General features: G+C 40.3%; 1 protein-coding gene across 3 annotated transcripts in view; it reads left to right on the top strand.

Moving 5' to 3' along the window:
* The window catches only part of RAB27B (RAB27B, member RAS oncogene family), a 30,846-nt gene extending 19,167 nt beyond the window's left edge, over nt 1-11,679 (top strand). For all 3 annotated transcript variants that reach the window (XM_075020250.1, XM_075020252.1, XM_075020251.1), the window contains 3 exons: nt 592-695; nt 2,096-2,219; nt 3,672-11,679. In XM_075020250.1, coding sequence (XP_074876351.1) covers nt 592-695; nt 2,096-2,219; nt 3,672-3,861 — 418 coding nt within the window. In that variant the 3' untranslated portion in view covers nt 3,862-11,679. The remainder of the gene's footprint in view (nt 1-591; nt 696-2,095; nt 2,220-3,671) is intronic.
* Nucleotides 11,680-12,504: the final 825 nt, after the last annotated feature.

Genomic DNA, 12,504 nt, shown 5'->3' with positions numbered 1-12,504 from the left:
CTTCCCAGCAGATAGTCACATCAAACAATCAAAGGCATGTAAACAGCCACCTACTCTTCCTTTGTTTTCTTTAATATTGACTATATAGAGTAGGGCACATCTATTGACTATGTGTAATCTCGACAGGTGAATCCATTTCTATCACTGTGATCTGTGATACACTAAATGCTTCAGCATCTCTTTTTCTTTTAACCAACCTCCTCTCTCTGTCTTGCTCTCAGTTAAATCAGGCAGAATTTGAACTAATAGGTTACTCACTGACAATGTTTATATTCTCACATATAAGCTTCCTCTGGTAAATTACTAACACACTGATTAATAAATGTTGACTGGTGTGATGCATCATAGCTAAAATGAAAGTCAAAGACTATTTTCTTTTGGTTTTACTTCCAAGGGAATGTATGTCCACTAAATCTTGCAGACTCTTCAGATTTCAAGATAATTTTTAAATAGAATTTTTACATAAGCAATTCAGAAAAACTTTACTTTATCTCTTTTTCCTTTACTCAGTTCAGGCTTGCCAGAAAAGTACTACCTTAGAGATCACTTCATATTAATAGAGCTATGTTGTCTTTTTTCTTCCACCTTCAGATTTCGAAGTCTCACCACAGCGTTTTTCAGAGATGCTATGGGCTTCTTACTAATGTTTGATCTCACCAGTCAACAGAGCTTCTTAAATGTCAGAAATTGGATGAGTAAGTAGAACCGTAGAGCTTGGATTTATTGGTTGGCTTGAAGCTTTCTTGTGTATTTTAGGCTTCTAGGCTTTATGCGTGTCATCGTTTGTGAGCTGGAAAATGCTCAAATAAAGTAGTTATGTCTAGTGCAGCCGTAATTGGGGTACTTGCAGCCTTTAATTTTGGGTGACAGCTTCATCAAATTGGAAAGATACATGCTTCTCTCTTTTTTTTTTTTTTTTTTTTTTTTTTTTTTTCTCCCCTCCATGATAGACTGTTTTGGGCATATTCTTGATAATCTTGTTTGGATTTGGTACAATTTGAATAAATCTGTTGCCTCTTGAAAATTCATGGCATTCGACATTTCCTTGGCCATACCCCATGTTTTAGATGATATACAGAAGCTCAGAAACTGTATTTTCGATATCGCTGTTATCTTCATGGTGTGTTTTCCATTTGCAAAGCAGAATGTGATCCCTTCCTGTCTGCTTTGAGGTTTAAATAAAAATTAAGTTTGAGTTTTGAGGATTTGGTTTGAAAGTGCATTGTGTTTGCTGTTGTTGGTTTTCCTTCAGACAATGGCTAGAATAAAAGTGAAACAAAGGTTAAGTTCTTAAAGTTTGTTTTTAATTGAGGGTATTTAGAGTGCTGGAAGGACAGAGGCCAGTACATGTCCGGCTGGCAGTTTTCCAGCAAACAAACTGAAGTGGGGATAATGTGAGAATCCAGATAGCTTTGTGAAAACAACTCTACCTTGTTCAGAGATTCCTTCCTCCCACTAAAAAATCCCTGTCATCACAGTCCTCCACTGCTTACCAAGCTGAGTCTCTAATTTCTTCGGTGTATACTGCACCTTTTCAAATCAGGCCCCTCAGGATTGAGGCAAGTGTAAGTAAATGGCTGTGTACAGTTACTTATGAGGGGTGAGGCTGTGGACAGTACTTGTGCCTGGATCTTCAAATGGATAAAAGTGCATTGAGTATATACAAGAGAAAAACATACTTGAGGACTTTGTCCTAAACTCCTTAAGAGCTGCATTTGCAGATAATGTGGGATGTTGCTTGTACTTCCTCAATGTCCTTATGAGTCTTGTAGAATAAAAGTTCTGGCTGGTGGAGGTTCTTCTCTGCTAAAGCACTGGGTTTAGTGCACCTCATTGCCGTTAAGTCTGGTTGTATGTTGGTAAAATAAATACTGGAAATAAATTTCTAGTACCATTTCTACTTCCTATTTTGAAAAATTCCCCTTAGCAAGTAAATGTACGATAAGGAAACGTGTTTGGCATGAAGTGGTTGGCTGGTTAGTCTAGGATATTTAGAGGTGGGGAGCAAGAAAGGTATTTTGAATTCTTTTGTCAACAATCTTGGTCTCTAAGGCACTTCCAACATTCTCTTAACTCTGTTTATTTTTGCTTCTAGGTCAGCTGCAAGCCAATGCATATTGCGAGAATCCAGATATAGTCTTAATTGGTAATAAAGCTGATTTATCAGACCAAAGGGAGGTAAACGAAAGGCAAGCAAAAGATCTGGCAGACAAATATGGGTAAGCAAATTATGACAGAAGCTAAATTTAGTCTGTAACTGTTGTAAGTGTAGCTGATGACTGTCTAGAGATACTTGCAAGTATACTTACAAACTCTTAAGATTTGTAGGCATTGCAATATCACATACACCTATAGTGATATTCTACTTGTCACACTTTCAGATTGACCTGTTTGAATAGGAAATAGATAGAATGAAACACAATGTTCTAGTAGTTTGGCCAAAATATTACAACATGAGAAATAAGGCTGAAATGAAACATTCTTACTAGAAAAACTACATTCTTGGGATATTGGCTTGTCCTGAGAGTTCAGGACAGAGTATACCAAAGGCAGATGAACACTCAGTATCATGAACTAAATAACTAACAATATTTATAACTTGCTTGTCTAGTTGATTTGGCAGTGGAGACATCTGTGGATTTTGGTCAGGTTCTAGGTGTGCAGTGGCACTGAATTTATTTGTTTCTTTCCTGATGGATAATAAAGCTGTTAATGGCTGCCGCCTTGTTCTAGTGAGGTTTCTACATTTCTTTGCAGTAAAATCACCTGCCGAGTGTCCTGTAACTGGATAAATTGGCTGATACTTAATATAGTTAGTAAATAGTGCTGTAGGCGAAAAGAATGTGTCTTTTTTTTTTTTTTCCTTACTATGCAATGAGGGATGTTCAGAGAGAACTGTGCCAGCAGCAGATGATGGCCTGAGAGACTGTGAGGAACAGTAAGCAAATTAGGCTTAAAAATAATAAAAGAGTATTAAAAAGCTGTCTGCAGCCAGGTAAAGGAGGACAGTGACACTGAGGAGAAGGTAGCTCATGCCAGATTTCATATGATGGAAGTGCTGGAACAATTGATAATCTTCTGAAAAAGATGATTTGGAAGGCAATATTCTGGATTCAAAGGGGATTTCAGGATGGAAACATCTAAGTTCAGTTGTGCTTATAAGTAAGAAAGAAGGGAGGGAGATAATACTTACAGGGACAGCTAAATAGCAATAGCTGTAACTATCTGCCTAAAAAAAAAAGGTTTCTGGTCCATTCTATCTACCTAAAAAAAAAAAAAAAAAAAAGGTTTCTGGTATGTTCTGTGGTCCCTGAAACTTTCTGTAATGCAGACCTAGGTTTCTTTTTAAAATAGACTTTCTGGTTACCTGAAAGACTTTTTCAGCCAAGGTTTGTGCTGATATCAATTGCAATTTGAAGTCAAAATGCCAGGATAAGTTTTGTAAATTAATGTGGTGATTTTGTGCTCGTGTTGTCATGACACCGTGTGCTAGGAACAGGAGTTTGGGTTCTGCCCAGCAAGGAAATTAAGTCATAACAAATCAGAAGTCTGTCCCATTCATTTCATTGCCACTAAACCCACCATTGATAGCTGCACTGAGAGTGTTACAAAGAGTCGAGACTTGGTTGTCTTAAAAATCTCTCCAGCAAACCTTTTCTTTTTCACTGTAGCATACCGTACTTCGAAACAAGTGCTGCTACCGGACAGAACGTGGAAAAGGCTGTGGACATGCTTCTGGACTTGATAATGAAGCGTATGGAGCAGTGCGTGGACAAGACACAGGTCTCCGACACAGCCAATGGAGGCAGCTCGGGAAAGCTAGATTCGGCAAAACCAGAGGAAAAAAAGTGTGCCTGCTAAACATCACCTCTAAACTGTGAGAACCAATGAAAATATTTCATCAGAATATGGCTGACCTACCACCAAATTCAAACCAGCTCTCTTGAGCCATGCACAGAAGCAAAGTTACATTGTTTTATTGGATTGTGCATTTTTCTCCAAAGAACTGGTTTAAAACGAAAAGCTGTGTCTCAGTGAGGCTTTTGTGCTGAAATGATTCTTCCTGATACAGTGCCATCTTCATGGAAAACTGTCCCACCTCTCTTCCCCACTCCTTTTCCCCTAGCCCTCATCTTTATTTTTTTGTGTGATCTGGATACTGAATAGAGGAAAGTAGCTTTATTTTTTTAAAAAAAAGGAGGGAAAGAACCTATTATCTGCATACACTGCATATTGAAATTAAAATGGAGGTGGGTGGTTTTCTAGGTCTGTGCCATTTTTCCACCAAATCCTGTTTCTTTATAATTCTTAATCTGCATCAGGGACCATGTGTTTTCTAAGGCAGAGATACAAAAGATTTTGTGGCCTATTAAGAAAAACTTTATCACTTGCACAGAGTAAGCAATGCTGTGAATCCGTCCTGACTGAATCACTGAGACGGGGGGGCGGGGCGCAAGGGGGAGCTGTGTGTGTGTATTTTGGGTTTGGGGGGAGGAAGTAGGGCATTGAATTTGAAAAAAAATTATCAGGGAATTGTGCAGCATTGCTTGTGTTGCCAATAATCCAAGCAGGGATTGGAGCGTTATGAGAAAAAGTATGGAGAGGGATTCTGACGCTGCAGGGACAGTTTATAAAGAAGAGAGTATAATGTATGGGAGCAGAGATAAACTATATTTTATGAAACAACTTCTTACATTAGCAAAAAATATTCTTCCCTCCTCAACTTAAGGAAACTATCCATTTTCTCCTTTTCCCTGGGTAACTACATATCGCAGGTAGGACACAGGAAAGAACTTGTGGCTGTTTGCACTGCCTTAGAAAGGAACTGTAAACTCTGCTGTGCTGAGCAAGCCTCTAAGTTACTGCTACAGCTTTGTTGGGTCCTCTGTGCACTTAGGTTTTCAAAAGAGGACAGCTTTCTCATATTCTTAAATTCTCTGCAAGAGGGCAGAGTGGAAAAAAGTGATGTGGGGACTTGGAATGACAGGAGTCCAGAATATGTGACTGACTAGATAGAAGTGTGTTGCAGAAGTTTGCAGGTACCTCAGCACAGAGGGTAGAAGTTGCTTTGTTAGTGGGCTGCAGTGGAAGGGTGCAGTGCAAAAGATCTCTTCTACAGGTGAAAGCAAGTTCTAGTGAAATAGCAAGTTGCTTATCACAAGCAAAGACAAATACAGGAAAAAATAAAGAAAAATACTATATTTATAAGTATAGATCATTTTCTAAACCAAGTTACAGTATATTTATTAGTCTACCCTGTCCTTTTTTGTAGAGTAACTGTTCTGTTTTTATACAGGTGGTAGTTAAAAGTCTATTTGTGTTTATTGTGCTTTAAGCTACTTTAAAATCATTTGGGGGCGTGCAGATTTGGGGGGGGAAACAATCTCTTTACAAGTCAAGCTTGATTGGTTGGGTTGGCAGGATTGCAGACTTTCATGTATTTAAATATTTTCAGTTTTGATTGATTCAAAATTGCAAACTTTGTGAATAGCAAGCTCATAAAATGTTTTAGTGCTTCCCAGAAATGGAGAATTTACCAGATTCACTGCTGAAAAAATAAGTTTTTTCTGCCCAGCTCCTAAAACAATGTTTACTTGATGATTTGGCATGTTAACAGGGCAGATGGTACATCTGTAGCAGCAGACCCATTGGGTGAGTAACCAAATAGCTGCGATTACCATGCCAGAAATCTGATTTGCAGGCTGTAAAGATTATATAAATGATAGACTATACCTAAAGGCTATATATAGTGTATACTATACAACCAGGTATAATGCAGGTCCTTTTATAGGCTATAAAAAGCCCTAACACCTCAAGAGGTGGAAAAACTGTTGTGGTAGTCAACAGGTGATTTCCCAGGCAGAAAATGTAAGTAGACTGGTAACAAGCAGGCTGATACTCAAGATAGGTTCCTCAGTTACCTGAGATATGTAGACTGGAAGTTCAGGGTTTTCTTTTGAAGTGAAGTTGTAGTGCTTTTCCGTATGTAGCATAGAACGTAAACATATGTTTTGGTTTTTTTTAAAAAAAGGAATGTCTTGAATTCCTGAAAATTATGATCTGAGGAGCTCCTTGTCTCACTTTCAAAGAAATCTCTCATTTTGCAGCATCAAATTTTTGTCCGTTGAACAGGAGTGAAAGAAGTTGCTAAGAACGGTAAATTACTGACAGTCAACCAAAGCGTCTTTCCCAGAGCAGCTGAAGTATAGCTTGTCTAAAAGCTGTTACAAAGCCAAAAGTGACTTCAGTAGCAGACAGATGATTCATACAAAGGTGTGTAAAATCCCAAACCTGGCACTGTTTCAAAGCACCTTGATGAAGCTCAGTGGCTTCTATTTATCTCTCCACCTGCTGAAACTAGCACTTTTAGAATAATAATAATTAAAAAAAGAAAAAAATACAGCAGTGTTACCCAGAACAGTGTGGTCTAGAGGAAGATATCGCCTAACCTTGCCAGTGAGCTTCAGTGACTGTGAATTGTCAGAGCTGGCAGTCTGTTACCAGGGAGCTCTGTTCCGTAAGGGTACAGTCTCTGAAACTCTCCAGTGCCAATGCAGCGAGTGCATGGCCAGTTCTCGCAGCCCAGTGTTGCTGGAGGGGTCCGTCTGGGAATGAAAGGGAAATGACTATAGTAAAAATTCCATTGCTTAGTTTGTATTTATATACTTGCTAATATAAGAAACTGATTATTATTCTGTGTTTTAAAAAAAAAAAAATCTGTGAGTGCACTTGAAACTGTTATCCCAAAAGGATTTTGCCATCAAAACTTTGGAGGAAAGGAAGGGAAGTTTAAACATGTTTCCTTTCCTGGTAGGTAGTATAGTAGCTCTCAGTTATTAATTTAAGAAAAGGGGAACATGATAAATGATTCTAAATGGCTAACAGCTTTGTTGTTTATCAGGTTAACTCTCTTTGCAAAAAACTAGATAATGAACTCTTACTAAAAATTGCCTTCTGTCCCCTCTCTGTCATCATTTGACTCTTGCTCCATTTTTTCTTCATAACTATTCCTCTTAGGTTTCACGTACCCACCAGCAGATTCACATTCTAAGTCCACTTGGCAATGTCCGTTTGTCTTCCTCTGGTGTCACAGCTCTTGTGAATCCCCACTGAGCAACTGCAGCCCTGCAGAGATGACTCAGGGCCACTCCTTGCTGCTGTGGTAGGAACTGAAAGCAATAGCAGCTTTAAGGTTCACAAGTTTTATGTAATATCTGGGAAATAATGGTAACTGCAACAAAGGACGGACACTACAAGGCGATTACTCACAGTCTTACAGAGCCATGCCTGTATGGAAAGGAACTTTTCTATCCCACATGCTGGAAGATCCTCTCCCCGGTGTATCTGGTACCCACTTTCTGATTGAAGAACTTTCCTTCACTTCTACTGCAGCTCTAATGGATCCCCTTAGGTAGCTTTTCCAGCTAGCTAGATGCACAGTGAGCCCCTGCTAGCTGCTTGCAGCCTGCTGGAAAAGAGCTGCTGAGCCGGTGGGGTGGCACAGCTGAGTCATCTGTACGGTGGGTAGTGCTGTCCTGTGTACAGGCTGCTGTGACGCCAATGAGGCACGGCATCATGGCACAGCACTTTACTAGTTCCAGCTCTTTTGACTGCATTGTGAGCTCCTGTATGTATACCTTGCTGGAGCCATGTATCTTATTGTTTTTACCGTTTTGTACTCCTGTTGCTCGAAGTGTTTCACTTTGTGTTCAGTCTGAGAAATTCTTCCAGGACATGGGCCTGGGAAGTGAATTTGCTTTCACTTAACATCTCTGGTAGTATATAGCCTCGTCCCACCCCACTAGAACTTGAATCCAGACTCTGCTGTTGCAAAGTTTGATTACACATATTTGAATTGGAAGCTAAGCATTTGCTTTTGAGCACAAACACAGCTTGTTTGCAAGCCTGCTCGATAGATATCCTGCATCAGGACTGGAGAGAGAAGGTCCTATGATACTTTATCCAGAGTGATACTAAAAATTAAATGTCAGTGCAGGTATTCTAACCCTGTGGGCTTTTGTGTTGAATATCAGTCCAGGTACTGGTTTCTCAAGGTCTCTTTTTGTGTCCTTTTAGAAATACTTTATTTTAGTTTTCCAGTATCCCTCCAGTAAAGTGCTCTTGCTGCAGACTTTACTGCGCAGCGTGTGTGGTAATTTCTGAACTGAACAGTGCTGTGCACTGACAAAGGTGACGGTAATAGCCATCCTTCAGAGGTGTGACTTACAGGATCTTACGCTGAGAATAATTTTGGTTTCCTTTTCTCTCTGCATAGTTCTGCCTTCCTTGTCTCCAGCAGCCATCTCAGGCTGTGATACTTACCAAGACAGTTCAAGTTACCTGACCTCTTGTTGAATCTGTTCCCTTAATCCTCTTGGTGTATCCCAGTTAACTAGCATATGCAGTGTAATGGCGTTACACCTCTTGTCTCATCCTTAGAGCTCATCGTACTCCATTCTTCTTCCTGATCTACAGGTATTTTTGTCCTCCCAGTTTTAAGCATGAATGTAAAAATGTGGAATCAAAAGATGTTAATACGCTATACTAGAGTAGAGGTGGAGTGCTGACCTATGGCTATAGGCACTACAGTGATCCCCCCTTGTTCCAGCTCCTTCTGTTCGCCTGCAGTCTTCCGCTTGGTCTGTCTTGGTGTAAGAAGTGTGTCCCATATCCATTGCCAAATACTTGCATTGCCAAAGTGTGTGGTACCAAAGTCTGGTGTTGCAGCTCTGTTTATGAACTGCCACATGTAGTGAATTTGGACTCTGGGGATAATACTCAGAGGAGTGAGGAAATTTATGGTCAGCAGGGAATGTCTTTTAAGCTGATACTACTGCTCTTACTCTGGCATCTGTGCATCCTTTGCTGACCCTGCCCTCACCTTCCCCAGCCCCTCACCTTGCAGTAGTAATGCCAGGACCTTTTTTAGGAATGCAAAAAAGGAAATGTGCTGTTGTCAAATGGGATTTTTTTTTTTTTTTGATGCATACATTGAAAGTACCTTTTCAGCTGTAGAGATCACTCCAGCAGTGAATTTACACTGCCTGTGTTTGTTATGCCAGTGTGGTGTCTCGGCCAGCCCTGCTGCTAGCTGGGCAAGGGGAGAGGCGAGCCAGTGCCAGGGCAGGGTCCTGGGCTGCTTTGCATCCTCAGGAATAAAACAAGTTACCTGCAGAGATGGGCGGAGGAGTGGGAATACCTAGGGCTGGCTGGAAATTGCAGGACAGAAGTGGTACTAAAGGCAACATGCTTTAGATAAGAGAAATGCCCTTAAATGTTTACAGTGTTTACCAGTGAGCCTGGTTTGAGAGGTTACTTAAGCTTGTGTGTAAGTGCTGGGCTGAATTGGGTCTGAAGCGTCTCTATGAAGTAAGGAGCTATTGTCAGGGCAAAATGACAACAGCTAAAATGGTAAAATGAAAAAAAAAAAACCTGCACAGAAGGACCTACTCCATGAGCATACAGATGTGAATGAGCTTATTTTTATTATTTTATTTTAAATAATGTCCAGCCATGAAGAAAATTATTCCATTGACTGAAAAAGGCCAGGAGAGTATTAATGACTATTCTTCAATGCACAGTTGTTAGATGCTTAAGCAGGTGCTCTCCAGAAGTCCTTACAGGGTCTGTTGCTGACATGTAGCAATACCTGTTCAGAGCCATGAGAGCATTAGAAACGGCTGGGGACCAGGAGATAGTGTGTGGCACATCATGTATTTTAGTCTTCACAATCATTTAAGCTTCTGCTTTCATTTTATGAAATGTTTTTATCTGTGATCAGCTAGCAATGTGTGGGTTTTTTTTCCTTGTTCTAATGACTCATTTCCAAATAAAAGCAGTTGACAGGGGAGTGACTCTGCTTGGCCAGGGGCCCTGCTCCACCCTGGCACGTACCAAACTGCAGTTACAGCAGCAGGCTGCAGCTCTGGGCTGCCCTTGCAGAGCAGCACAATCCTGATTTTTCAGCCCCTGGCTGATGCAGTTTCCCCACTTCACCATCTCCTTTTCCAGCCAGGGTGCTGTGGCACAGCCAGCTTAGAGCCCCAGCCAAGTCCTCAGCCTGGTGTCCAGCTCAGCACCTGCCTGCTATGAGAAGTAGTGGTACTAAAGAAAAACAGTAGCAGGGGCTTAAGTAACTCTTGTCTTTTCTATAGCCTTTGCCTTCTGTGGCTTTTTACAGACATTTGCAAGAGGAAAGGTATTTGTTTCACTTACTTTAAAAAAAAAAAAAAAAAAAGGGTGTTTGGGTGCGTGAAACATGCTTTTTTTAAAAAAAAAAAAAGAGAAAACATAAGGCAAGAACAGGCAATTTGCTGACTGCTTGCACAGCTGAGACTGACAGTTAAGTATGATGTAGCAAAAGACATCTGAGAGCAGCTGCCATTTCCTTGCTGTCTTGGTAACTTTTTAAAAACCAATTGCCTTAACTGTTTTCTGAAGGCTACATCTTATTTAACATTCTGAATGTGTAAAGGGTTGTCATACATATGTTTACATTTTAGAGGATTGGATCATGTAAGAAACTTTCTTAAAAGTTGTATAAGATGTGATTTTGATACCTGCTCCATACCAACTCTTTGGGACTATTTCAAGGTAAGAGGTTTTATTGCCTAGAACTATTTCAATCCACAGATATAACTAATGTTTTCAGCCTAAACTTTAAAAAAAAAATAAAATCTGGAGCTGTTATTTTAAAATTTGTATTCTTGGCAGTAGAACTGAAAAAAAAGTAGCAAGTGTAAAAATAATAACCTCAAGTGACTCCTATTTTTATACAGGTGTGAACACTGTAGCAGTTTTAGACCATGCTCTGATCTTACTTATAAAGAAAAGGAGAAAAAAGTGTTGTAACTGATGTGAAGCTGTAAAAATGAATAGTTTTTTACCTGAGTGCTAGGAGACCTGGCTTGAGGTACCTTTAAAGAAAAAGCCAAATTTTCACAGCTTCTTTCCTCTCTTAATAATTCTTCTACTTTAAATATAAATTCCCTCCCTCCCCCAAAAAACCCACACCCCCATGTAGGATAAGTTTTATTGTTTGTTGTGCATTTTTTTTTTCCAGAGGATGTTGTTCACTTGGGACTATGCTCTTTGATGCTGGGCAGATCTGTTTCTAATTTATTATTTCTGTCTAACTAGTTAAAGGCAACAGAGGAAATGATTCTTTGCTATGTGCTTTTGTTCCATACAGTTACCTAGTTAAAACATAACTTTAGAAAGTAGACCCTAAAGTTGTCCATCCTCATTGTGCAATAGGGCTTAATGGACAAACTGTGTATTAGCAGCAGCCTGTTGTATCTTACTCAACTTACTTATGGAAGTTAAATGGTTCTTCTTTGGTTTTGTTAAGGTATCTTTCACCTTCCAGATAAACACTAAGCATCCTGTATCAATTACCTTTTAAGCATTTCCTTCTGTAAGCATGTTTTATGTTTGTCTTCAACAGATCTGTGCTATGCGTGTGATTGAAACTATCTTGAACACAAATAGTATTTTTTATTATAGATACCCCTTGATTGAATTGTGGCGCTTGCTTACCAATGTTGATGTCACTCTTGTACCAAAGTACCTGTGGCTTCAAACCATACTGTCAACTGATTCACTGGTGACTGGGTTTGTGTAATACAGCTGAGGAATGTATCCTGTGACTCAGTTTCTGCACTGTTATTTTCAGAATAAAAGTACATTTTTAAATGTAGTGTCTCAGCTGTTTTAGAGGGAAGTGGAGGCTTTTCCCTGAGAGGTACAGCCTAGTTACACAGCACTAGCCCTTGTGTCAGCTTAGGAAAACAAGTGGAGGACCAGGGAAAGAGAGGCAGGGCTTTTTGGGCTGGCTGAGGCTTGCTCAGGGTCTGTTTGCAAACCTCACCACAGCCAGCACCCAGCCTGCCTCGTGGCAGCTCAGCATTGGTACCCTGACTTCAAGTTGAGCTCGGTTTCTCCTAAGAGAGAGGGATGGGAAGGGACTGAACATCACCTCCTTGCGCTCACTTGACAGGGAAATGGTACGGTTCACAAAGCTCAACCTCTTAAATGGTTACTGTAAGTATAACCTGGCAAGCTGCGGAAACATACAACCTGCCTCACCCCTGTATTAAGCAAATGCCAAGCTTTTATTTGCATCTTAACAGAGTTAATCCTGGAGTTAAACCATCTGTGAATAATGTTATTTAAAGTTAGGTAAGAAAAGGAACAAACTGAAACTTAGTACCTTTAGCCATATTTACACATCAACACCTTCCTTTATTTTTTTTTCCAAATGCTGCTCTGTCTGCATATGAGGGATTAAGAGACAGACCAGGGACACAGCAGTTCTTGGGCTCCCTCTGTCCCACAGTGCAGAGGTAAATGTGAGAGTGCAAAGCCACTGTCACTCCCCTGAGGACACTGTTTAGTTCCCAAGGTGTGCCACATCTCTTGGACAGGGGATTGCTGGCCACTGCAGCACCTCTCCTGCTTTAGGGAGGAGAAGAAACAGCTGTCCCCTCTGCAGCAGCTGCTTTC

This window comes from Buteo buteo, chromosome Z (assembly GCF_964188355.1).
Source record: "Buteo buteo chromosome Z, bButBut1.hap1.1, whole genome shotgun sequence".
In the NCBI taxonomy this organism is placed as follows: domain Eukaryota; kingdom Metazoa; phylum Chordata; class Aves; order Accipitriformes; family Accipitridae; genus Buteo; species Buteo buteo.
Note: the sequence above shows the minus strand (reverse complement) of the source record. Positions and strands in the feature narration are given on the sequence as shown.